Source organism: Danaus plexippus (assembly GCF_018135715.1).
Source record: "Danaus plexippus chromosome 16 unlocalized genomic scaffold, MEX_DaPlex mxdp_23, whole genome shotgun sequence".
Classification (NCBI taxonomy): Eukaryota; Metazoa; Arthropoda; class Insecta; order Lepidoptera; family Nymphalidae; genus Danaus; species Danaus plexippus.
The window spans coordinates 3,231,095-3,258,929 of record NW_026869851.1 but is presented as its reverse complement, the minus strand read 5'-3'; the positions used below and the strand labels follow the sequence as shown (position 1 = coordinate 3,258,929).

At 33.4% G+C, this 27,835-nt stretch overlaps 3 protein-coding genes across 6 annotated transcripts in view; 2 read left to right on the top strand and 1 right to left on the bottom strand.

The window, feature by feature from the left end:
* LOC116771716 (phospholipid phosphatase 2-like) overlaps positions 1 to 2,879 on the top strand; it is a 36,381-nt gene extending 33,502 nt beyond the window's left edge. For both annotated transcript variants that reach the window (XM_032663644.2, XM_032663645.2), the window contains exons 6-7: positions 1,134 to 1,316; positions 1,428 to 2,879. In XM_032663644.2, coding sequence (XP_032519535.1) covers positions 1,134 to 1,316; positions 1,428 to 1,559 — 315 coding nt within the window. In that variant the 3' untranslated portion in view covers positions 1,560 to 2,879. The remainder of the gene's footprint in view (positions 1 to 1,133; positions 1,317 to 1,427) is intronic.
* A 9,309-nt stretch (positions 2,880 to 12,188) lies between these two features.
* On the top strand, positions 12,189 to 16,393 carry LOC116772077 (putative phosphatidate phosphatase). The gene is made up of 6 exons (XM_032664111.2): positions 12,189 to 12,415; positions 12,862 to 13,016; positions 14,003 to 14,193; positions 14,389 to 14,503; positions 14,847 to 15,014; positions 15,346 to 16,393. Exons 1-6 carry the CDS (start codon positions 12,364 to 12,366, stop codon positions 15,445 to 15,447), a joined length of 783 nt encoding a protein of 260 aa, XP_032520002.2. The 5' UTR covers positions 12,189 to 12,363; the 3' UTR covers positions 15,448 to 16,393.
* On the bottom strand, positions 16,384 to 27,623 carry LOC116771705 (threonine--tRNA ligase 1, cytoplasmic). 3 transcript variants are annotated; one of them, XM_032663629.2, is made up of 14 exons: positions 27,531 to 27,623; positions 26,887 to 27,128; positions 24,204 to 24,375; positions 23,833 to 23,910; positions 22,240 to 22,497; positions 21,493 to 21,639; positions 20,785 to 20,894; positions 20,164 to 20,319; positions 19,626 to 19,803; positions 19,257 to 19,379; positions 18,837 to 19,015; positions 18,420 to 18,594; positions 17,804 to 17,918; positions 16,384 to 17,344 (listed from the first exon to the last, which is right to left on the bottom strand). In XM_032663629.2, exons 1-14 carry the CDS (start codon positions 27,579 to 27,581, stop codon positions 17,190 to 17,192), a joined length of 2,139 nt encoding a protein of 712 aa, XP_032519520.1. In that variant the 5' UTR covers positions 27,582 to 27,623; the 3' UTR covers positions 16,384 to 17,189. The 3 variants fall into 3 exon arrangements, with proteins under 3 accessions (XP_032519520.1, XP_032519519.1, XP_061383996.1); XM_032663628.2 differs by having other exon boundaries at positions 27,411 to 27,553; XM_061528012.1 differs by lacking the exon at positions 27,531 to 27,623 and adding an exon at positions 27,195 to 27,217.
* Positions 27,624 to 27,835: the final 212 nt, after the last annotated feature.

Genomic DNA, 27,835 nt, shown 5'->3' with positions numbered 1-27,835 from the left:
CGCTCTGCAATTACAGTTACGTCTCCCCCCTACGTTTACTGTTATAAATAATTTCGAACACGTAACTAAAAATTACTTGTTAGCAATAATGCTATTGATTTATATTTTATGCCAATTTTAAAATAATTTTCTTCTTATATATCGGATTCATAAACAAGATTACATATTTGAGATTCTTAAACATTCACCTGTTCCTTATTCCTATCGCAGTCAGTATGGTTATGATTTCTATGTAATGTATATCTTCTTATCTCTTGCCCCATATAAGATCTCGAACTGTATTTCGTTTTATGAACAGTACCTGAAGCACATAATTTTTTTTGTATAAAATATTGATAATGAACTAAAAATAAAAATGATTTTTTCATTAATAAATCACTGTTTTCATAATGTCTGAGTCGTTTCAATACTTTTTATTCGCGTCATCTACTAAAGATCTTGTTTCCGATCAAAAAAAAAACTACGAGGACCTGCTAGTTTGTTGTGTCTACGAGAAATATTGTTTCTTCTGCATTAAAACCTACACCGGCCCACTCTCATTCAGGGACCAATAAAATGGTCGAATGCACACTCCTGGTAATGGAACTCTAAATATACATTTCTAATTGAGTTATGAGGCCGTAATTAACTGCTAGAGGGGATCTTGCTTTAATGCCTCCAAGTAATTTGATTACTATCTCCCCTATACAACAGACAGCAGGACGTGAAGATTACTTGACCTTGTCATGGTAGATGCACACGGAACTTTCGGCTTTTCGACAACAAGGAAGTGAACATATGGGGTCTATAATTCCTTTGTATTAAAATTAGAATCCTGTCTGTATGCTCGTAATAAAATGCATAGCAATCTCTTCTAAGAGAATAACACGCTGCGGACAAAAAGGGAACGTTCCTAATTTTATGCCAATTTTGCTGGATATTCGTTTAGCCATTTTGAAGCCTCGGATGAATTGTTGTATTTTTGTTGGACGAACTTGGCTGTGAATAAAGTATCAAGATAACAACGTGTAAGGCTTTTCTTTAAACTGAACCCGTATACGGAACTTTATCTCATTAAATCTTATGGACAAAATATTTTATGCTCAACCTGAGTCTTGCTATTGTGGGTGCTAATGTACCGAATCCTATTTCAGTGGTATCTCCAAAGGCGAGCCTTCAGCTGGCATAGTCGGTCTGTTCTGGTGGTGCCGCTGCTGCAGATCCTGTGCATCATCTACGCTGTGACTTGCCCGCTCACTAGGATCACGGACCACAGACATCACTGGTGGGATGTCCTCGCTGGTGCAGTCATGGGGGTCGCTACTGTCATTTATACAGTACGTACATTTATTATTAACGACATAGTTTTAACCATATTACCCGGTTTCCTTATTACGTATGGGATGAAATTTCGATGATCATTAGTAATAACCTTTTGTGTTCTATAGGTATTAGTCCTATGCAAGAACTTCTCCCACCCAGAAGTGGTGAGCACCAGCGACATCTCCAGCAGCGATGGTAATAACCACCAGTCTGTGCGACGACTGCTAGCCAGCGGACCGCGCGGGGTGGTGCCCTAGCCCGCTGCCGTCTAAAGCAACCAAAGGAGCTGGCCAGCAAAAAACTTTTAGTTGCTAGTTCGCGTCCTAAGGCAGTGTTAAGTCCATAGTAACAGGAAATTACGCAATGCTAAATGAGAGTAAGAGTCATGGACTTTCTTTGTAAGAACAAAGTTAAGTTATTGGTCCTCAAATTTAAGTCAAAGGACATGTGAGAACGAAGAATCATTTCAGCCGTCGCGGAGGAACGACAGGTGTTGTTTTGTGGTACAACGTCTCATGGAAGCACCTTCAAAGATGCTAGCCAGCACATGCGATACTTGGCTTGCAGGTACAAGCTGCGATGGGACCGCTGTTGAAGTGAATTGAACTAAATATAGTTGCTTTCATAAAGTGTACTATTTGATAGTGATGTTTGAACTGGAAAATTAATAATATTATAATAATTAAGTTTTAAATTTAAACATGAATTAACGTGATTGTTTGAAATTAGTTTTGCTTCGTGTGTATTATGTGGATCGAGAGCTAAAGTAGTTGTTAGACGCATTTGCTCATTTATAATTTATTATATTTAAAAGATAAGTTCAGCGGATGTAGGCGGTTAAAGATAGTGTGAAGATTATAAAGAAATATTCTAGGACGGATTAAATACATCGTCCTATTTATAATAAAAAAAAAAAAACAATTTTAGCAATGGCAACATTAATAGTAACTTTTGATTATTAAAATGATTGCAGTATATCTATTGACTATTCACGCTGTAGGGTTAGCATTGAATTATTTCCAACGTTGTTAAATCTAATAATGAAGTATCAAATCTATTAATGTTTTCATACATATTAAGTATTTTATTAATACATTATATGTGTGTTTAAGTAATTGTCATTATAAGATACACCAGTGTTCGCTGTTATCGTTATTGATGTAAAATTGTAATCAATACACGTACTAAGTATACTGACAGCCATAAAAGGAACTCGTATGACTATTGAGTTTTTTAGCATATATAATATTTATTTCTTACCAACGATAGTATTTATATTTAGTACCTGTCTAGTCGTAAGTTATTAAGAGATTTTTTTTTTATATTTTCTTTTTAGTAACTTAAAACACCCACCATAATTTAAACTATTTAATCTGTTACGATACATTTCGAGGGATATTTTCTTACATAGCTGTAATAACAATTAATTATAATGTAGTGTTGCAATCGAATGAAAATTTAGAAACGTCATTGTTTCGTCAATACAGACATTCCCCGGCATCGTTTGTTCCTTTGTAAATATAAATTTATTAAACATAATAGATATATAATAAAATTTAAATAAATCTCTAGAATAACCCGTTGTTTTATTTATATGTGTAGATTTTCTTTATATATTTTTTTATTTTTACACATTTTAAATACAAGTAAAGAAATGTACCGTCTTGTGTGCGTTAGTAATAAATGTGTAAGATATGTGACATTCACCACTCGGAGTTAGCTGAACAGAAATATGTTGGTACTTGCGGTTATCAGAGTTAGTTTTGTCTGAAGCCGTGAGGCTTTGAAAAAAAAATCAATTCATTTGCGAAATATGTTTACTAATAAGTAATTACACTCATCTGATATTAAAAAAAACAAACAATATATATTAAATATACTTGTATATATAAAAAGCTCGTCCAATTCAATGAAAATAATTCATGTGTTGTTAATTAAATAATACTTACACATTCGTTGCATTTACCAATTTATATGTCAATAAAGTTTATCGATAGATCTATTTGTGGAACCTGTAGTACGTGGGTTCACTTTAGATCTATCCCTTCAAGAACAATAGTGCATTCGTGTCGCCAATTATTAACGTAACAAAAAACATTAAAACTTTCAGTTTTTAAGTTTTCCAATTCGCGAACTGGTTGATTTGAAGGGTTCGAGTATTTCTTGTGAGTGAAATACAATAGACTTGCCACTATTTATATGTTTTGGATACTCTGAGTCACTTGCACAGTATTTTGTGACGAGGAACTAACCAGGACATTCAATTTCTTTAGGACTATTGAGTCAAAAAGCTCTTGATTTAGTTCACTAACCTGAAAAAGAGGTGTCTATTATTCTGCAAACTCAGGACATTCCAAAAGAATGTGTAGCAGTCTCGACCTTACGTAAAATATGTTCTTCTGTAAATTTAAGTCCTATACCAGGTCACTGTCTCAGAACCCTCCACCAGCTCAAACACTCACAACAATTATAATATAGAAAAATCATTAATTTTTCTATATATTTAAAATATACGATTAAAGTTTTATTCACTGTCTGATGACAAAATAATTACGCGGATGCAGTGAGTGAGTTCTTGCGGACTTGATCACATTTAATATCTTGTAAAGTTCTCGACATTCAGTCTATATTAAAATACCTACTTCTTGGAATCAATTTTAAACGTGAGTATAAAGGCAATTGTTATTCAATACAAAATCTCTTGTATTTTTTATTAGGTTTATTGATTTTATCGTTATCAACAAACGTATTTTCTATATCTAATTTTATTATAAAAAAAAAATTTATTCAACTTTTTATCCGTCTTGAGTGTCTTTATATCCGATGAAATCTTTGATATTAAAATATTCTTTTTCGATTTCTCGTTTCGTCAAAACTGAACCTTGATATAATAGTGTCAAGGTTCAGTTCAGTTCAGAGGAATATCTTCGAGATGAAATAGTTGGCTCATTGTAATCTTGAATATGACCGCACAGTTTAAATCTGAAATTTAATTGTACATAATGGATACGTTCTGAAAGAAGAGTCTAGAATCTAGAACATACGACACTATAAAATTATTAAAGATGTTATCCGGATACAATATTATATAAAATGTCACAATTTTGATACTGATTAGTTTACGTAACACATATAACATATATTTACAGCAGGATAGTTTTTAAACCAAATTTTATTTAAGACATTACGCATTTTTCCTTATGAAACGTCTTTATGGAATAAATCGTAAATGTTTGCATGTTTATTTTAATTCTTCTTGAATATTCAAGCGTTATTTTATTTGAATATAGCCACAACAGATATAATATAGCTGCCACAGATATAGGTAATAAAAAGTAAGATAGGTATCGCAATAGCAATTCTTATAAGTCAACAGCCATGAAATAAAAAAAAACAAAGATACTCTCTCAGCTCGCCTTAAGCCGTGCAATAAATTACACATAAGGGTCAGTACACACGCGATTAAATTATAATAACTATTCGCTATTTATTTAAAATTTTAACGTATTTTGTCCCAATATTCTTCTTCTTCGTCGTCGCAAGAGTCTTTGCAGACTCGTCGTGGTCATCACATACCAGTGACCCGCTTCACAAACCACCGCCACTCCTCCCTGACTTTTGCGTTTTTGGCATATTGATGCAAGGGGACGTCCGCAGCCGCTCTGATCTGGTCAGGCCATCTCATCGGTGTCCTTCCTCGTGGTCTGGTGCCCTCTATTTTCCCCTGTACTACCAAGCGCTAAATAGGCCACGAATAATCTTCTACGAGCAATTAAATTAAATACATATTGTACATTTCATATATATGTTATGTATATTTTACTTATATGTACACTATATATAAATATGTAAAGGATAGCTATAGATAATAATTTCCAAGTTCGCGGTTCCCTGTGACATAGCTCTACTACACATAATGTCACAATAAAGTCGTTTTATTAAAATACTATGGAATAAAGATAGCAATATGTTTAAAATACCCACAAGTCACCACGATACTATTATGTGCTGAGATTTAACAATAAATAATTTGAAACTGTCCGTTTGTAGTGTAACGCGCCAAGCCAGTGGCTAGACGATATTAAGCTATTAGTGTAAGCTATAATTTCCAAAAGTTTTGCGTTTCTACAAATCGGAATTTCAAATAGAGAGGTAGTTAAAAAAATTGATACCAATGTGATTTTTTTCCGTGATATTTGTACTTTCTAAGAGTTTTTAGACATCGCTGGCAGGCGGTGAAGGAAGACATCGCGAGGAAATCTGGACTGATAATTTCAAATTATAAGTTTGAAATCGCCAATCCACCTTGAGCAAGCATGGTGATTAATGCTCTAACCTTCTCCATGTGAGAAGAGTTTTTACCCGGCACCTGGAACCGATAGGCTGAAGATGATGATGATGAAAAAGATTTGGACATTGTAATCGAATTTTATACTACAAATTCTATTATTCAAGTTTGATTATATATTAGAAAATGTGTTTTTACAGATATAAAGATTTCTGAAACATCTTCAAGAAATGTTTTTTTTTCATTACATTAAACATTATTACACATACGCGTTTCAAACAATTAAAGGACTAACTGTCATTAATTAAATTGCTCCACAATAAAACGAAAATGTTTTAGGATGAAGGTAGTATTAAAAATTAAAAAAAAAACTAGTATGTATTCCATTTATCTGTTTAGAAAAAATGAGACGTTTGATTTGTATGTCGTTGCTGGAAATAGTCTTTTTTTAAATAACTATTAAATACAAATAAATGATAGAAATAGTTTTAACAAAAAATTAAGAACCTCCACCGCTTCTACACGAGCTGCCCTTGATTCTTGGTCTTTGGTTCAATAGACAAACAGTTATTTAAATTATAGTTAATTTGCTAAATGTTTAACAAACCGCAAATGTTGTGATCATTGAAATTGAATTTTTCTTATCCTACCAACATTACAAATGCGGAAACCTTTGGTATATTTGGATTTAGCATGGACATTTATTGCTCTTTCACGCTGTAACCACTAAACGTATATTTATAGGAATCTTCATAAATGTAGCCTGTGTGTCAGCATAAGATATAGGCTATGATTATCCTGAAATTAAATGTAGCTACCGCAGGTTAATGACAAGCCAACTGTATTATTTCGAAGGCACGACTCCGCCGGCTACCATGTATACCTAAAGCACAAACCCGCTTTTAAAACTCTAACCCTCATTCCAAAATCCTAGTAGACAAAGTCGCAGACAAAAAACAGTGTAATAAATAAGCGTATCTATGAACCTACAGTTATGAATTGCATCCATGGATTCACACTTCCAGTATAACACAATTAAAACAGCATTAGCGTGCGGGTATTGGTAATGAAAGGGAATTGTTTTATAATTGACAATAATTGCATTTCCCAATGAAACTCCGCTGTATGTTTCGGTTTAAAGTTTAAGCAAGACTACTGCAGTTTTGATTAGGCCACGATAATGAAATTACGCACCTCTCTTCCCGATGTTTATTCATTGGTTTAGATTTAAAGCAAATAATACTTAATAAATTATTATAATAAAAAATAAGTTTCAACTTCAAAAACCATCCACACCTTACGATATTCAGAATGAATTTATATTATATAAACAAAAGTAAACAATTTCAAAGAAAACAAACTTTACATTCCAATAACGGTGATGAATAAAACAAGCGGACGACGTGACTTAAAGTACGGAGTTAGTGTAGTGAAATACAAAATGTCTCTCTCCACTCCGCCCACGTCGTTTAGAACCTATAGGTACAATAGGAACCCACTCGAATAACTGGCTGATTTAAAAAATATGATCATAAAATTTATATATATAGTTTTTGCCAGCGTCTCTGTCTGGGTGGACACCAGGGTCGCGCTCAGAGGGAAATGTACGAAGTGGGTTAAAATAGTACACGTAACAGTAACCTACGTTGCAGCCTTATTTTTGTGTTAAATACCCCAGATACAGCCTGCTCGGGCTGATTTGAGAATTCAAATCATCTGGGGCGTTACCTGGACGCATACAAGAAAAGTCATTCAAATCTGTGCCAGGGTTTTAGGAGGAGTTCAGTGACACACACGTATAGAAGAATTATAGTATAAAGATTTGTTTTTAATACATTTTCCATTGTTAACATTCGAAATGGCATTACGCAAATAGATTAAACGGTGTCAAAGAACCTATTTAAATAAAACAAGACATTTAGATCCAGATTAGACTCAGTATATTAAATTAGGTTTATATGATCGCCCGTCCAATCTCACTTTAACGACTCGTTAGAATAACACGACCTCTATAACGTAGGCGTTAAGGTTTCAATTTATAGTTATGCATAGAAATAAAAAACCCACTCTAATATCTTAACTGTTAAGACTTAACATATCAAATATACAAATAATAAAACATAAATGAATTTTATTCACTTTAAATGAAACTTTCCGATTGAGTAAATGAAACGTTCCGATTGAGTAAATGTTTTATTTTACTTGTTATTTTTAAATAAAAAATTATTTTCATTTTATCCATATTATCGTGAATAGAAATGGCCGCTATAAAACATTCATCTATCGGTCGACATGGTGTTATGTAATAGCTGAGTTGATGTACAGTTAGCGACACAAGTGCAAACCTAATACACGGAGTATATAATATTGATTGTTTAAAGTTATTCGCTGTTAACTCAAGTCGCTAATTATATCTGTTAGAAGGAAATTTTAATTGGATACCAATTTTATGTAACGTTTGGGGCAATTTTATTGTTTAATGTCATTGAAACACCCATTTGTGTATTCGTATATATATTTAACATTTAAATTAGTTTTACGGAATTTTATATTAAAATATAAATATTTATTAAATTAAAAATTTCAAAAGATTTTATATGAATATATGAAAAAAAGAAATTGTCCAAAAAGATTAAACCTTTGAATATCCATAAAATATTAAAATTATGTTATTTTTTCATCAAATAACCATTTTTTTTAAACATTATTAATAGAAGAGAATTATTATATATGTGTGTGTGTGTGTGTGTGTGTGTGTTATTATTGATAATGAATGAAATAATCATATATCTTTAAGCAATTTTATTTATAACCTTACACAAACGTATGGCGGAGAAATTTTTCAAGTTGTATTGATAGAAAAACAAGTTAAACAAATGCCTTTTTATTTATAATATCTAAGTTTGATAAGACGATGATTGAAAAAGTCTTTACAAAGTTTTCAATAAGATAATTTTATATAGGTACAATTAACATTACATTGCTTACCAATAGTTATAATATATAACGCATTATATATACTTAGAACACATATTATAATTTCTATATTCATTACACGGAGTAAGATGACTGTTTCTTAAGCTATGTTTATAAAAGAATATGTTATAATATATAATAGAAATATTATTATTTTAATGAGATCTAAGATTTTCGCGAGTATTCATTTAAATGAAACTAGTGTTATTCGGATTTACTACGCGGATTTTATTATTTAAAAACTACATAATCTCGACGTTTCGGTTACTTTGCAGCAACCGTGATCACGGGCAGACGAGGTGTCTGACGAAACGTCGTGATTATGTAGTTTTTAAATAATAAAATCCGAATAACACTAGTTTCATTTATATTATTATTTTATATTCTGCATTGCTTACGTGTCAAACACAAACAGCTCTCATGATGGCCGGTCTAAAAATAACTTTGTATGATTTAATATTGTTAAAACTCTCGACTTTTTTTTTACTTTACTTCGTCGTATTAATGACTTTACTTTAAAGTGACGATCGATACGACAGACGACTTCCATAATCACGTGTGGCAAGGGTCAGATAAAGTACAACGTAGAAAGTGGCTCACAAATATTTGCTGTGTGTTTTGGAGCTTGTGCCAAACAAGCAAACAATTTCACTAATCCCAGCTTTGTTTGACTAAATTTTAATGTATGAATGTCGTTGTCACATTAATTATTCCGACAAAACAATTTTAGTCCGAAATAAATTTATTCATTAAATAATTTTATTTGGTGTTTAAATAATATTAATTATTTTAATTGACTCAATTTTTTGTTAATAATAAATGTTTATAAGCATAATAATAAATGTTTATAAACTAACAACGCACACTTCGCAAAATATTTTAGAAACAAATAACACATTTTTTTTTTAATTTTATAATCCTCTGGCTTTTCAGTTTTCATCCCAGAGGTGCACAATACAGAAATGTTCAAATAAACGACAAAACAAACAAAAGTCTGTTATTCAATTCCACTTTAGCTCCCAAACCAGTTACAATCCCATGGTTAAGTGAGCTCTGTACGACTATTTGCTTTTATAATACATAACCCATGTTCCAGAGGCTCTAATTTAGGGATACTGGTTTTTCAACAGCCTTTGTCTGATATTAAGAGAGGCCAAGATAATACGGTATTTCATATGCGTACAGTTATATGTATATATGCAATCTATGGAATAAATCAGAGCAAATTTCACAGCAACCCTATGTTTTAAGCAATTTGACTTTAATAACTAACTTATATTTAATAATATCTGAATCATCAAATGATTTATATTTTACATTTCACAAATATATACAGTTTGAATTAAATACATATAAATAATGTCAATGTCACTGTCAATTTGGCAGAATGCTGTGGAATCAAACCCTCTGATAGTTTCTAACCTGTGAAAACAATTAATACAATTCCAATATAGTTTTTATCGTCTGTGTGTTCTTATAATCCTTGTAAGTTATCTCCATTAATACGCGTCCAAAATTTTATCACCGTTGTAAATTAAAACGATAATGAACAATTTGACCGCACACAGAGTTCATTATAGGAATTACTCTGAATCTCATACTTTCATTATCTGTTGTATAAAAAAATTGTAATAGTTTAAAATTATATACAGATTTTTTAAAGCGTCATTATTCAATTTTAAAACATTTTAATAAGGGTATCCGACTTATAAGTCTGTATGGAAATTCATCACACTAACTTTTAAACTGATGGTGAATGTCAAATATATAGGATGATATTGATAACACTGTAAAACTTAATATCTTTTATAATTTTAAAGGCACGATAGCTATTGTAAAAAGCTTGTAACTGTAAATCTCACTGTCGGTTCATTAAGATTTAAACCCGTAGAGATCCTCATTACATTTGTTTCAGATCGTGGATGCTGTCAGATCATTAACACGCAACCAACATGACTATGTGTGGTCTCACAATGTTTGAATTTCGTGAACGGCAACAATAAAAATAAAAGCTCGAAAACGTCATGCGGGCTACGAGAGCTTCAAATTATTTTTTCATGTCTATATCCTTTGTTTTTAAATTAACATAATTTAAATTACCTGTTTAATTAAATGACAATTTACGAGTGACATTACAGATTAAGGTTACTTGGATATATGTACGTCAGATATACCTAATTATTATTTTGTATTTATTATCTATATAAATAAAAAACTTGTTATAATGTTGTTATATTAACTTGTTAATAATAATTTTATTTTTACAACACTGAGACTTTAATCTGTAAGTGTATAAATTTTAGTTTTGTGAAATCCTTTTGAGATTTATGCCCCTATTTATCAGATTGCAGCGAAATAACTAAGTATAAATAACGATCAACCTGACATTTTGCTGGTGTTTTGTAAAGTATTTTGTAATGGCGGTTGCAAACGCTTTGTAGTCTCAATAATGGTTAAGTAAGGAACTATTATAGAAATAGTCAGTCATTGCGAAAACGTCACCAACCAGCTAATGGGTTATCACACTAGACGTATACATCAGTTTCAGATGTATAGTTGTTTGTGATCTTTACGAAAAACACTTAGTGACATGTACTTTTTCTATAATAAACACTAATTATTTTTTTATCAATTTGCATATTTACTCTGCTTTTTCCGTTGTGGTCCTTTAAAGATGAAGATTTTTATTTTTTCTCCAATTGTTTTAATGGATGGATAAATTTCTGTCTATAAAGAGTGCTTCATATGCAACTGCAAATATTAACACGTTGTTTCTATTAGCCGATTTTTCAAGTTGGTATTCCACGAAAAGAATTTAAATTGTTGTGACTTTCACGACTTGTATAGTTCAAGTCCAATATCATTGCTATAAATTGTATTCAGGCGAACTCTTTTTCTATTAAATATATAGTTTCAGTACATATAAGTGTTGGAATAACGACTGCTTAATAATGTTCTAAGTATTTTTTTCATATATTCAGGTTACACCAGAACTGTTTAATCATGAGGCATCATCCGGAACCTTATAAGTTATAATTACTGCGACCTCAATTAGTGGATATCTGATATAGCTATGTTCGGATACTGCAAAGTCAGATATAATCAGTGAATCTTAATAATAATTAAAAAGATAAACTATCTACTTTACTTATATAAATAAAAAAAACGTTTTATTAAAGTTAATTTTTAATCCCTGTAACTTAAGCAATAAAGCTGACCGTTTTTGATTTGTCATTTTTTAAATAATAATTTGGTAGTAATCGTATAAATTACATATATTGTTACTGAACTTATTGTTAAAAGCACATTTAAATAAGACAGATAGGAAAATTAGCATAAAATGTTGATAAGTATTTAACATAATAATTAAAACATTTAAATTCCTACTTCCTTTTGTCTTTGTTACAAACGTTAACGGCTACATTTTAAATAAAGTAGCTACAATGTCAATGTCATCAATTAAGATGCACCTGTTGACAATTAATGTATAAACTTAAATACAACAACGGATGAAGGCCATATTTAAAACAAAACGCTGAAGTATATATTTATTTATGATTAGTTCCTAGATGATAAAGGTATAAAAGTGGCAATAATATTAATAATGTCAAATGACAAGCAGAGAAATTTATAGCATTAACTTAAAGAAATATAACTCGTGAAACTATAATTACCAGGTTTATTCATCTATTAAGTAACTGAGTCATGGGCTAATGTATTTCGCTAGTGTATTAGTTGTTGAGCTGTCGTGCGAGTCGTATTTGACATTGTACGAGAACAGCTAATAGGTGTTAAAAATGTTAAATAAATTTAAATATTTCTGGGGGAAAACGAATCGATGGCATCGAGGTTAGTTTTTGTAATAATAACTTATATTTTAGGCAAAATGTTTAGAAACATTTAGAATTCACTGTTTATTGTTGTATATAATATTTGTTATTTCATGAAGTTTAGCAACTCGAGGCATAAAAACTAGCCGGTCAAATCAGAAAAAATATCAATTTTGTTATAATATATGAAAAGTCTAATATATGTACCGTAAAAATTAACTTTATGTTTAATTTGTATAATTACGTGTTAAGGAAGCACAAACAAATGTCTCAAAAATATATTTAAATAAATGCTGTCATTGTAAAAATTTAGACAATAAGTATTTGTAGTAATATATTACAGTAGCTCTTTCAAACTCAATATCATCAGTGCTCGTTGATAAAACACTTAAATATATTGACTTCATTATGTAATGGTAGGTAAATGTCTGTAATTTGTGTTGTGACTAACAATTTTTTTTACAGTTTTCCTCATATTTCTCATAGTCGAGTTAAGGATATTCCCCGGTGGTAAATATGGTTTTAAATGCAACGATCCAGCACTCTCCCACACTTTTACCGGAGACACTGTCAGTTGGAAACTGCTCTTGCTAATAACACTTACCTTACCCTTAATTGTGGTATGTATAATTATATTAGTTTACTTTAATATGTCTATTGAATGACATCATAACATAGACAGCAGGTTTTTTTGAGTGATTGATTTCCAAGTTGATTAAAATAAAATTTAATTGAAGGTTAAATCATAGATAATATTGTCACAAGAGCTGATATTATATTTGTTATTTATTCAATGCTAGTAATAATGTTCCTTGTAATAGCAATAGGAAGTATCATAACAGTAATGCTTTAAAATTATTTATTTGTGAAATTGACTTAAGATGTATTAAAATTTTTATTACTTAATAAAACTATTTGTATAATAAAATGCTTAGGATAAGTCTGAAATCACATTTAAAAGACATCTAAAGAACAAGTTATTCTTAGTGACGGAAATCATTTTGTATATAAAACAGGGGAGTATAAGTTTTTCATAAACAATATAACAAAAGAAAACGACTTATTTGCCACAAAATTAACTTGATAATGCTGTATTTCTTATAAATTAGTTAGCGGAAATACATTTTTAATTTATCGACATCTTGCCGAAAAATTTGAACTTGCATACATAAAAAGTGTTGTTTTTCCACTTGTCAATATAGGAAATATTTTATTTGAAAAATGATTATTTTGTGTAATTTATTTAAATATGTTAATATATTATTGTATAATTAGTTGTGGTGTATATTATTATCACAAAAAAATATATATCATCATAAGGCTATCGGAGCCCACCACTGAGCAAAGGCCTCTTCTCACATGGAGATGGCTAGAGCATTAATCACGGCGCTTGCTCAAGACGGGTTGGCCATTTCAATCTTACAATTTGAAATTATAAAACCAGGTTTCCTCACGATGTTTTCCTTCACCATCTGTCAGTTGTGTCTAAATACTCTTAGAAAGTACATATGGCTATGAAAAATCACATTGGTACTTGCCAGGTTTCGAACCCGCGCCCGCCATTAAATGTATATACATATATATATATATACAGTATTTTTTTCAGATGTTCATTGTTGAAAAGACACAAGAGAATTCAGAATCAGCCAAACAGCAAGCATTGTATTGGTACAAGGAATATTTATTTGGCTTCTTACTAAATCTAACATCAGTACAATTCATTAAGTTCCTCGTTGGATCACCGAGACCCCATTTCTTTGATACATGCCGTCCAGTAGAGGCAGAGACGTGCACAGAGTGAGTAATTTTAATATAATCAACAAAATATATAATTATTTGAATAAGTAGAGTACAATATTCTATGGATATCAATTTGTGACAGAATAAAAAATATTTAGATGCAAAAAATATATATACCGTGGACTAGGAACTAAAACTCAGTAATTAATTAATTTTATTGTGTTTGTTTAATTAATATGCGCTCAATGACAGGTCACAGTATATATATAGTTATCAGTGTACGAACCCGGCTTGGATCAATCAATCGGACACCAGCTTCCCCTCGGGGCATTCCTCATTGGCGTTCCACTCTGCTCTCTTTATTGTTGTAAGTGTTATATAACTATTATTCTTATTATCAGTTGATGTCTCACTGCTCATTGATTCATCCATATAATTTGTCAAAGTCCTGATAAAGTTAACATTTCTATAGATAGTGTTTATCATTTAAATCTTATTTTATTTTAAACAAAACTATTCAGGAGTTTGTTGACTGTGTTATATGTTTTACATATACATATATAAAATAAGATAAATAATTTTCTTATTAATATAAAAAAAATGTATATTTAAGTACATATATACATACATATATTAATATATGTGTGTGTAAGTATGTATATATCTAAGTTCAAAATATAGCCTTTGTTCATATACTAATAACCTTTCAGTACTACTTGTATCAAAGGAAGACGTTGTGTAAAAACACATTAGTGACCCAGTCCCTGTGCGTGCTGCTGTCCGGGTACTGCGCCGTGTCCCGGTTGTCGGATCACCGTCATCACTGGTGGGACGTGGTCGCGGGCTTCGTCATAGCCATCGTTGTATTGATTTATACTGTGAGTATTCCGTCAATAAATGTATGAAAATTTCATATACTTATAGCGGAAATAAAAAAAAAATGTTTGTGAGATTTTCAGTTTAAAGTTGTTTTTTTTTCGTTACAAACAATATATGGATAGCGTAAATAGAAGGAAAAGTTAATTTGTTTTTTAGTGTAGCAACAATATTTTTAATTATTATTTTTTTGTTTGAAATAATACTCTTTTAAGATTCATATAACTTACCTATATATATATATATATATATATATATATAATTACCTATATAAATATATATATATATATATTCTTAAAAAATTATTGTTATTAAAAACATTTTTCATTGCAGATATTCCATTTATGCGGAAACTTTAAATGTGTGATGTCAAATAAGAAGCAAATACTCGAACGAAACGAGCACAACGAGTGCACAGTAGAGGGCGCCACGTAAGATATCCTAAAAAGATACGTCTACTCACTGGAAATTATAAATTCCTTTGCAACGTGTAAACATATTGAGTAACGCGTATCAGCAACCAGACATCTTACAATTTCCGTAACTGTATATATAATAAAAAATGTTTTAACGCACCGAGTTAACTAGAATTATTTATATTTGCTGTGTCAGGTTATCCCATGCTGGTAATGTGTCGCTGGCTAGTCATGGCGTCTTGTGATAGTGTTGTATGCTGTGTTGTCGGATGTAAGCTCATGTATCGTTTATTTATTTAATTTTTATATTGTATATAAAAGGAATTGGACATTTTTGTCTGTTGATATTAATTAAATGAGGGGACGTTCGTAAAATACGTGAGATGTTTAGGGCAGGGTCGGGTCAAATCTCATCTAATGTTACGTTGGAGGCGAAGCTAACGGCAATTTTTCTTTTCTGAATGACACGAGAAAATATTAAACTATTTTGGTCCGTTTAATCCGGATCGTACACGCTTAAGATTTAATCTTGAGCGTAATCGTTATGCGATTGAGACCAGTCCCTACTTCGATTGATGCTAGTCTTAAATAAAGACACAAGAATGTTTATTTTTCTTTTTACAATAATAACAACGCGTTTGCGTAAGAAACTCTAATTTTGGAAATTTTACGTGAGATTGGGGTTGAATAAAATCTCTTGACCCCTCACCAGGGGGGAGGGAGGGACATTAAATTTAAGTAAACACCTCACGTGATTTACGAACGCCCTCCGAGGCTTCAGAGCCCAATATTATGTTCGATTTTACTGTATAAACATGTTAATGCATCCGTCTTTTCTTGTTTATAACTCATTAATTTGCTTCCAAGTTACATTCTATCTTCAAGGTTGGGTTCTCTAAGGCGTCAGGTCCGGTCGCCGGCCGCCGGTTCAATGTTCAAATAAAATAAAACACAGTAATGACGAATCGTTTATTTGTTTAATTCCTCACAGATTTCGATGGAAAAAAATATGTTTTGGAAATAAAAAAATTAAATAAAACGACATTAAATTAAATAAAATGAGTTCAATAGTAATACTTAAATGCAATCTATAATTAATGACGTCACTCCGCACCCACGCCAGGACCGGTTCACCGGAGCGGATATACTGGATAATATCCTCAAACGAGAATTAAAATGTCTAAATAGAGACAATGTTTTGCTATACTATAGGTATTCCATACAGGAAACGCGATCAGCCATTAAACAGGCCGCGTGTGGGTGCGGAGTAATGAACGGACTTATAACTATCACAAATCACACGACAAACAAATTTTCATTTAGTTCTAAATGTTTTAGAGTCCAAGGACACGTCGCGCTCATGATGAGGGAGCAATTTCATCGCTCCATTTACAACTAACATGAGGAAAAGAAAAAATATTACACCTTTTAATAAATTAAACAGGTAGAAATGACAAACCCACCGTCCGCGACGCCGCGACGGCGGGAACGGATGAATGAAAATATAAATAGCATAAGTCTGAAATAAATTAATACGCTGGAGACGACGAGCGAACCGCACTACACTAATGCACTAGCTACTAGAGAAACAAAAGCGGGCCCCGGAACCGAAGAGAACTAAGCTCACATACATGTAAAGAAAAATTGCATTAAAAGTACCGCATGTGTGTAAGTACTTAACGGAATATAGTTTCTGAGACGGTCACATGCAGGTGTATGTATGTCGCCAGAACATAGTCAGCGTGTTCCCTCGGAGACAATCTATTTGAGCAGCTCACTGTCCTCGGAGAGCGTTTTCTCAGCGACCAGCTTGTTGAGGTGCTCTATCAGACCCTCGATGGACATTTCTCCGTGGACTTTGTTATCTCTTGTACGGACATTCACTGTGTTGGAGGACTTCTCTCGCTCGCCCACAACTGAAACAATTAACGGTTACGCTGTGTAATATCATTTTAAATTATATTAAGATGATATCACTACATACATAGTCGGCTTTTAATCAAGCAAGCCAGATACATTGTGTTTGATAATATTAAAGACATACATACATACTTAAATTTCCAAGCGATCTTTTACCTGACAGCGCTACTTGTCAGAGCTAGAGTTACTGATAATGTCACGTAAATTTTCTATAGTACATACAACATATTTTTCACAAACAGTATGAGAGCTGACAGACATACATTGATGAATTCAGAATTAAGATAATTAGTGATGACTGATAAATATATTGAATGATGTCCCCGTAGAGTTACATTTAACTTATACATAAATGAACAGCAAGTGAACAGCATATATGGTATATACAGATGTTCACGAACATATATTTTGGTTTAAAATTATTTATAATAGCTAATTGTTAATAGTGTACATACCGAGTATATAGTTGAACTGTGCCAGCTGTGCGTTCCGGACTTTCTTGTTGAGTGTGTCTCCGGCATCCGTGTCAACTTCAGACATGAACCCAGCGGCAAACAACTTCTCATTCACCTTCGTACAAACAATTTATTAAATAACATTATTTATTATATACAGTCCTCAGAATGGGATCTGTGTTATTAGTTTACTCGTAGCTAATTAATTTATATTAGTGTATTTAATATAGATTTTTTTATATTTCACTTTTGAACAAAATATTCTTTTTTGGCTAGTTAATATCTAACTATAATATTTTTGATATAAATATTGAACTGAAGATATCAAAAGGATCAGAAAAAAATTACTTCGTTTCATTACTATGAAAAAATTATATGTAAGACTTTCGAGTGTAGACATTTTAATGATACTAAGGTTTTGGGATACTACACGCTTTTTTACAATTCATAACTACATAATACTGACGTTCCGGTCACTCTGCAGCGACCGTGATCAGCAGACGAGATGTGATCTCGGGAGTATGTAGTTTTAAATATAATAACGCGTAGTAATACGAAAACTATAGTTTCGTTTATATGAAAACTCGCGACAGTCTTAGATCTCTTTAATACTAACGTATGTGGCGTAATCGTCGAAGCTGGGACCGACGGGAACCACACAAGTTTGCCTCGGACTCAGCCAGAACGGCCACTTGCCGGCGTACGACTCGCTCAGGATAGCTATCATACGCTCCACGGAACCCAACACCGCCCGGTGGATTATCACTGGCCGCTTCTTCTCTCCCGTCTCACTGGAAAAAGAGAAATATAAAATATATATATTAAATGCCAATAATTGATTAATATAGTTTTATGTATATGAAATTTGTCGACTGTGACGCGACTTACAGAAATTTAATTTTAACTTTTTATTTCAATACCGCAAGACAACTGACCCGGTACGTGATCATAGCTTTTCATTCCATATAATGTAGGTACTCATCTCTATAAGATTTTAATTTAAGACAAATCTTCACATGCAGTCATTAATCACCTGATGTAACTCAGGTTGAACCTCTCCGGCAGTTGGAAATCCAGTTGTATGGTCGCACATTGATGTGATCGTCTCAGAGCATCCTGTATAGTAATGTCTATTTTGGGCCCGTAGAATGCGCCGTCACCCGGGTTGAGCTGCCAGACCTTGCCGAATCTGTTAAGGGAATCTTCCAGGGCCTGAAGATAATATATTTGTAAGGTTTTTGTTGTACAAAATCTATTATTGTGTCACGTGACTTGATGTAGAATACAACGGTACAAGATAACTATACGGAGTTAGGGGAATATAATGAAAACTCAATGTCTAAACTACATAACCGCATAGTTTTATCAAAATCTGTTTAGTAGCTTTTTTATGAAAGAGACGTAATAATTTTAGCGCTCTAGATATTATTACTATGTATGTAATATTATTGACCTTCTCAGCCTGATTCCAGGTCGCCAGGTCTCCGAGGTATTTCTCAGGGCGCGTGGAGAGCTTCAGTTGAAACGTGAAGCCGAAGGTCGAGTACACCTGCTCGAGGAATTCTAAGCAACCGATCTGCAATAAAATATATAACATATAATGCTATATATATGAAGGAATGGGCTCGAAGAAAATATATACATTTTGTGTTGTATATAAGATATATATATACTGGCCGAATCTTGAACCATTAGACGGGAATTAAACGAAAATGTAGGCTTATATTGAATAGTTTGTTATTTATAAGCTGTGTTTAGAACACCATGTGTATAGTATGTGTGTGTGTGCGCGTGCGCATGTGTATGTGTTTATGTCACCCACCATCTCCTGCTCAATGTTCTGCGGCGTACAGAAGATGTGCGCGTCGTCCTGTTGGAAGCGCCTGACGCGGGTTAGTCCAGTGAGCGCTCCGCTCAGCTCGTTCCTGTGCAGCACCCCGAAGTCCGCCAGCCGCAGGGGCAGCTCGCGCCACGACCGGACACGGTTGTCGAACATCAAACTGAAATGATATGATAATCCTCAGCATTCAATGGGTTCTCCGTGCGGGTGCCGGGTCCATAGTTGCAGGGAGAGGAGCTTCAACAGTGACCGGGACTTGCGACCCAGGTGTAGGTTTAAGGGGCTCCTATCTGACACGCGTTAAACGCTCCCCTCCACCGTCCAAGCTCCTCTCTCCTAACCAAATTTAAAAGGAATCTAATAGGGCTGCCTTCGAAGTACGTTCCAAGAATGAACTGATGTTAATTCTGGACAGGCCCAAGTGTTCTAGTAGGCCGTAGGTTGTATTCATACTAAACTATTCAGTAAATAGTAAATCTCAAGTATATAGTCTCTGTACGTGTGTCTTGTATATTGTTACCAGTGTCCGGGACAGTTCATGGGTTTGAGAGCGAAGGTCTCCTTCTCGACGTCGAAGGAGAACATGTTTTCGGCGTAGTGCGCCCAGTGACCCGACGTCTGCCACAGCTTGGCGTTGTACATGTTAGGAGTCACCACCTCCTGGAAGCCGCGTTTCCTGGAATATTATACCAATAATGAGATCCGAGATTTTCGTTAGTATTCATTGAGATTAAACTAATATTTTTCGGATTTAATGCGGGCAGTAGAATGCGTGAACTCCACAGACATTTTCATGCTTTATGTGGAGGCCTGGGAGGTGATTTGTGATCTCATTTAGTTAGGATGAGTTATAGTTTTTCAGTACGTCAAAAAGGGAGCGTTAAAACATAATTTATTCTCAGGGCGGGAAAGAGACAAAATAAGTTTAGGAGCCCCCTGTTTCAGTGCATGACTTATATTAGTGGTTATAATTCCAGTACTTGTATGAAAGTTCCCGAATTCGATTTAGACTTGGGACAACTTATATATGTATATATAAGTTAGTATTTTATCCAAATAGTATTAGTGCCATCTATTGTCATATATGTTGAAACTTATTAGCTTAGTTTATTTAGTACATATATAGCCTAAGATATATCACCTGTACTGTTCCCTGATGAAGTTGACCAACGTGTTGTATATGTGAGCTCCCCTCGGCTGGAAGAAACACGACCCAGGAGACAGCTCGTGGAAGAAATATAACTCTTGTTCCTATTTAGAAAAGTTATTAATTAATATAGACAATGTTTGCCAGGTTCGAACCTCGGACTCCCGGGATACCGGCGCTCTAACAACTCAACTGTCGCGTTTTCGTATTTATAATATAAATTTCTTAACATTTAAGTAAAAAACTAAACAACTTTTCCATTATTTTAATTAGTAAAATTTCATTTATAACACAGTTATAGCTTATTTGGAAGAGCGGCTGGGAAGCCATATCCGTTAAGGAAACGTTCAAAATCCAGTAAAAAAAATATTTAAATTCTGAATAAAAACATCATTAAATTTAATATTAAGTAATATGTTATATGGCAACACTGACTGCTTAAGACAGAAAAATAATATTATGAAAAATCAAGCAATAAATATATTTTAGGCTAACGTCATCCTGAAGTACGGTCGGTAAGAAACAAAACCAGGATAATTAATATTGGGCAGGTCACAAACATATTACAATGATACTAAGACCTGGTCCTCGGGGAGCACTTATTGATTTTTTAAATAATCTTCGAAATACTTTTAAATTATTTTGTTATATATATAATTTAATACATACTATAATATATTGTATAGTACATAAGGTACAGACCCTGCCTATCTTCCTGTGATCCCTCTTGGCCGCCTCCTCCTGCATCAGCTCCCACTCCTTGAGCTGTTTGGGTTCCGGGAACGACACGCCGTACACCCTTTGAAGGGTCTCAGCGTCAGCCTTCCCCTCCCAGTACGTGGACGAGTTCTGAATTATATATATATATATATATATATATATATATATGTGTTGTATAGGAATATGAGAGGGTAGGAGAGGGGCGAACGGCATATAAACAGTTAAATGAAAGTAATATTTTCACGGGCAGACGAGATCACGATTGTTGCAAAGTAACCGAAACGCCAAAGCTACGTAGTTTTTATGATAATAAAATACGCGTAGTAATCCGACAATATTAGTTTCATTTAAATGAATACTCGCGAAAGTCTTAGACCTTATTGTATAAGATGCTGTCAGAGGAGGTCGGGACTGGCTTTTCGTTCGTCACGCGCGATTTTTGTGTGTGTTTAAATCTTTCGTTTGTGTTAAGTTCATGTCATGTCGCGATGAGTTAAAATCGAGCTAGCTGAAAGTTATTGATACAAATTGTTTTTTAGTTTTGTGTAAATTTAACAAATTAATAGTGACAATGTATCGTATATTGTTTTCTTTCAAAAGCCTATTCTGATCTTGTTTCTAGCACACACACATTTATATAAAACAAGTGAAAATCTTTATGATTTCTATACAGTTTAATATGTTCTATATCTCAAGCCTGTGCGAGTATGGGATGCACCAGTGACCCACCTTAGTGACCTTGAATGCTTTGACCTTGCCGGTGTGCCTCACGTGGGGTCCCCGGCAGAGATCGATGAGGGGCCCGCACCTGTACACGGTGGTGGTGGGCGTGTCCACCTTCTCCTTGAGGATCCTCACTTTGAACGGGTTGTAGTCGAACATCTCCAGGAGTTGTTCCTTGGTGAGCTCCAGACGCTCAAACGGCTGCTTCTCCTTAGCTATCTTCTTAACAAGAGCGTCTATGACGCCGAAATCCGTTGACGATATCTGATTACACAAATAATCGCATCTATAAAACGCTATTCATTATGAAAGTGGCTAAATAGACACTTAACAAAGTTCGAATAACAGCCAAATAGCTTAAACTAGCCGATTAATTAACTCGTACAGCCGATTTACTAAATTAATTGCGATTATTAAATTATTTAAAAAATATGTAAATATTGCACATCTAAATATGGATAATGTTATGATAATAGTAATTATAATCTCTTCGGCTTAATATTAAGTCATTCGGCTATATTAGAAATTGAATCAATGAACACAATACTATTAGCATAAAAATATATATCAATGATAGTAAAATTTACGTGTCATTCAAAGACGTAGTAGATCAAATACGTGTTATTAAAATAATAAAAAAAATTGACCCGAGGTTCAAGTTCTCACGATAACACGCGGGCCGAGGAAATGCACGCAACGTGTTAATTGCATAACGAGTGTCTGATGTTTGACATATTGGTATACTCTGTACGTAAATTTTTAACAAATAAGTTAACTTTTTTATTTTATTTTAATATTAATCACAATAATCACCATTAAAACCAGATTAAACCGCACTAGTTAAGGAATTTTAGTGTTAAATTTCATATATTAAACAGTTAAAAAATATATATAAAACACAAGATAATATCGTTTAAATTATGTAATCTGTGCAAATATCTGTTATTTGTAATACAATCGGATTTGTAAAGGCATGTCAGTCACCTGATGTAATGTGTAACACGCCTTATAAGTCAATTTAAGGAGTCCGACGAACAAAATCACGTCGCTCGGAGACTTGCCGTCTTTATCAGCTATTAATTACTCTTAACAATTAGGGTCGCGACCTTACTTGGTGTATGTAATTATTTGACATTATTTGACAGGAAGCATACTAATTTTTTTCCATATCAGTCGATAATGTTGTTATTTTTTTTATGGTCAATATAAAATCAACCTAATTTGAATTTAAAAATATTATTGACCTAATTTTTATATATAAAACCTTCTCGAGTTCACAATCAACCAATTTTTTTTTTAATTTGCAGACCAACACCACATTACTTTTTACTTAAAATATCTTGTATAAACGGATATTTAAAAATAACTTAAAAAAAAGTATTTTTCAAATACAACATACATTCATTAGTAGTATTATATAATACCCAAGTTGAAAAATCACCTCTAAGTTATTCGGCTAACTTTCATAAGTGGCTATACAATTAAGCATTCGGCTAATAGAGAGTCCAACACAGACTATTGACTGTCATATAATTTTAAATACTACCAAAATATTATCTATTTAGGTATTTAACACTAATAAAAATTCCACAGACTCACCCCCTTCTCTGGATAGAACATGTCATAGTAGAAACCCTCCTCGATGGGGGGACCGTAGCAGAGACACCCACCATAAACCTTAAATAAAATCCTGTGTTACAAACAACATGTACACTTTAAACAAACACAGAGAAAAATATATATTTAGCCGAGTTAATAGACAGAAAGAAAATCCTCCTAAACTATATATATATATATATATATAAAAGCAATTTATATATATATGTATTATAATACAGACAGATTTAAAATTATTAATTTCAATACTGAAAATACTAATTTATACATTTATTAAGAATATTATGACTGATATTATTTTATATCAAATTAATTATGCTAATTATATTATGATGAATAAACTAGTATCTCACCCTCTCCATGGCCTCTCCGAGCATGTGGGCAGAGGAATGCCAGAACACTGCCTGTGCGTCCGTGTTGTCCCATCTCAGTAACTCCAACTTGCAATCTCCTTCCAACGGCCGATCAAGGTCCCAAAGCACACCGTTCACTCTCGCTATGATAGTAGCATCTGCTAGACCCTGGCTGTAAATATTCTTGAAGTGTTAATTTTGCATCAGTTTTATTCAATGTCTTATTATACATACATACATACATATATGTATATATATATATATATAAATGTGTGTGTTTGAATAATATATAAGTTTGTTTGTCCGTTACATTATATGGGGTTTTCCAATAGGGACGCTTGAACTTTGACAGCTGATTGCGGCCATGTTGTTTGAGTGACAGCTGTCAAATGCAGTGTGTTATATTCATTCCGTCCTCCCAAACCACCATGGCAGGTTACAGTGTCGAGCAGCACGTGCAAATCATAAAATTGTTTTATGAAAATGGGTCTTCAGTTCGAGCAACGTTCCGCGCACTTCGCCCGTTTTACGGTCGCGATGATCGTCCTGCCGAGTCGACTATCCGTCAATTGGTGGACAAATTCGAGTCAACCGGGTCAGTTAACAATCAGCCGGTTCCCGTGCGTCAACGTAACGTGAGATCTGCCGAGAATATCGCCGCTGTGCGCGACAGTGTCCTCGAAAACCCGCGGCAGTCAATTCCGCGTCGCGCACAGGAACTCGGCCTTTCGCAGACGACAACTTGGCGAATTTTGCGTTGTGACTTGAGCCTGCACCCGTACAAGATCCAGCTGACCCAAGAGCTCAAGGTTAATGACCATAGACAGCGCCGTGTGTTCGCTGACTGGGCATTAGAGCAGTTGGAAGTTGACGCCGATTTTGGCAAAAAAATCATCTTCAGCGACGAGGCGCATTTTTGGATGAATGGCTATGTCAACAAGCAAAATTGCCGTATTTGGGACGAGACCAATCCACACGAGGTTCACCAAGTGGCAATGCACCCGCAGAAAGTGACTGTTTGGTGCGGATTTTGGGCCGGAGGCGTGATTGGTCCGTATTTTTTCGAAAACGATAATGGTGTGGCCGTCACCGTCAATGGTGAGCGATACCGGTCGATGATAACCAACTTCTTTTGGCCTGAAATCGAGAATATGGATCTGGACAACATGTGGTTTCAACAGGACGGCGCTACGTGCCACACAGCACACGCTACGATGGAAGTTCTGCACGAGCAATTTCTGGACATGGTCATCTCGCGCGGAGGCGACGTGAACTGGCCACCGAGATCGTGCGATTTGACCCCGCTGGACTTTTTCTTGTGGGGTTTTCTTAAGTCGCAGGTCTATGCCAACAAGCCGCAAACCACCGATGCCCTCAAAGTCAACATACGCCACGCCATCGATCAAATACAGCCCGATTTGTGCGCCAGAGTCATCGAAAATTGGACTTTTCGTTTGCGCGCCACCAACAGAAGCCGTGGCGGTCATTTGAATGATGTCATATTTCATACATAATGGGGTCGATAGACCTTCCAAATAAAAAAAAAATTTCGCAAATATCTTTCCTACATGTATTTTTTTTTGCATTTCAAAGATCAAGCGCCCTTAATGGAAAACCCTATAGCTATTAATTTACATATCATTGATTGGAAGTTTGTAACAGAGTGTCCATTGTTCAAGTTGTATTACTCTCGGGAAACAGTTTTCCTATTTTAGTACAGCATTCTATAGAACAATGAAATATTTGAGAAGAGAATATTTTCTAAAATGTTTTCTGTATGAATGTAAAATTATAATATAAATAGCAACATGAATTAAAATTATTCAGTATATGTATTGATGTTTGTCTATTTGTCTTATACAAAAAATTATTATTTTTTTATTTAAAATACTTAGTAAGCTGCGACTTGAGTGAGTACACTGTTCTCATAAAAATGTAGACCTAATTATAATATTTGTTTCTTTACAGAAGATTTTTGGTGATGTCAAAGATGACTGGCGACATTTTTATTTATGTTTTGCATACACTTCTTCCTAACACAGTTTCCTATAATGTAAGCAACATAAAACAACCTATTCTTCAACACACGCCATACATGTCACACTTAATTTGTATAATATAATTTTATTTTAATATTCTATTCCTATGATACTTACTATTCACTCCAAAACTCGCTTGTTAGCAAATAAATAAGGTGTGATTTTATTGAATATTGCCAATTTACAATGAGTTATAGCCATTAAGCGTATTTACTATACAAACGGTCAAGGTTATGTACAAGGAATTTTATAATGACCTAGTTACACTATTGCTATCTTGAAAACAAAACACATGCCAAAAAAATTTATTAAAAAAAACCAATAATAATCTGAGTGATGTGTATATTTTTTTTTGTATATAGGAATTCTGATACTGCTGTTGATAAAGCAGAATGTTTAATATAGAATTCCATATATGCTTCACATACAGCATGATGCAATAATTACGCTAACCCAATTTTTATATATTTATATAATAAACAAAGTGCTCGGTAGAGTTTTGAAAATCTACAGTGCTCGTAACCAAATAAATAATACAAATTAAATTATAATAACCTGATTTTTTAAATTTACATATAGAATTAAAATGAATGATTTAAAAGCTATAAAAAGCGTTCTATGCATATTAAATGTTGATGTCTTACCTGATGCCTTTGGCCACGTCATATGGGGTTGTATGCCAGGCTTTGGCCTCAACGGTTTTGCCATCAGGGAGTGTCACAACAACACTCACATCAGGTTTAGAGGCTAGGGCTTCTGCATACTGTGCTTTGTACTTATCCCATAGGTCTATCCGCTTCTGAATGAACTCCGGCCAGGGTTGCAGTTCAGAAACACCAGAGGATGACTCTGTCTTCTTTTTTTCTTTCATTGCTTTCGATTTTGACTGTAAACAATTATTGTTTAAATTAACTAAATCTCATAGAATATAATAAAAAAAAAACAAAACTACCCAGCCACTTTTGTAATTGCACTATTTTTTTTAATGCTGAGATGGCACAAATTCTAAAGGTTAGAATAATAACGAAATGACTCAGTAAATTAAATCTCTTGATTATGAACAGTTATTGCAAAAGTATCTATTAAGTTACAGTTAGTCTGGTATTATAATCACACTTTCGAAACATGAATCATTCCGAGTTGGCATTTCTCAGGAAAACCTACGAACCCATGTGGCATAGTCCTTTTTGAACCGCACCACGCAGATTCTATGTATATTTAACCGGTTTAACATTACAAACGTGATTATGATTGTAAATCAAATCAAATAGATAGTTTAAAATCCTGCCTTTTCGTTAATATTTAGATTCTTAACTTCTTCCACTGCCGCGTCTCCCATCGTGTCGGGTTTACGAATATTCGATTACTTGACAGCTGACAGATGACAGCTGTCACATTTGTACCATTCATGAAATTGTATAACATCATTCAAGATTATAAATTTCATTAAATAAAATAACTTTCAAAAAATTGAATATAATTAAAAAGGTAAATTTAATAATTAATAATAAATCACAGTAAAACTATTACTTATTATATTTGAATGTAAACAATTACTAATATACATAGTTTGGTTTTTTATATTAAAAATAT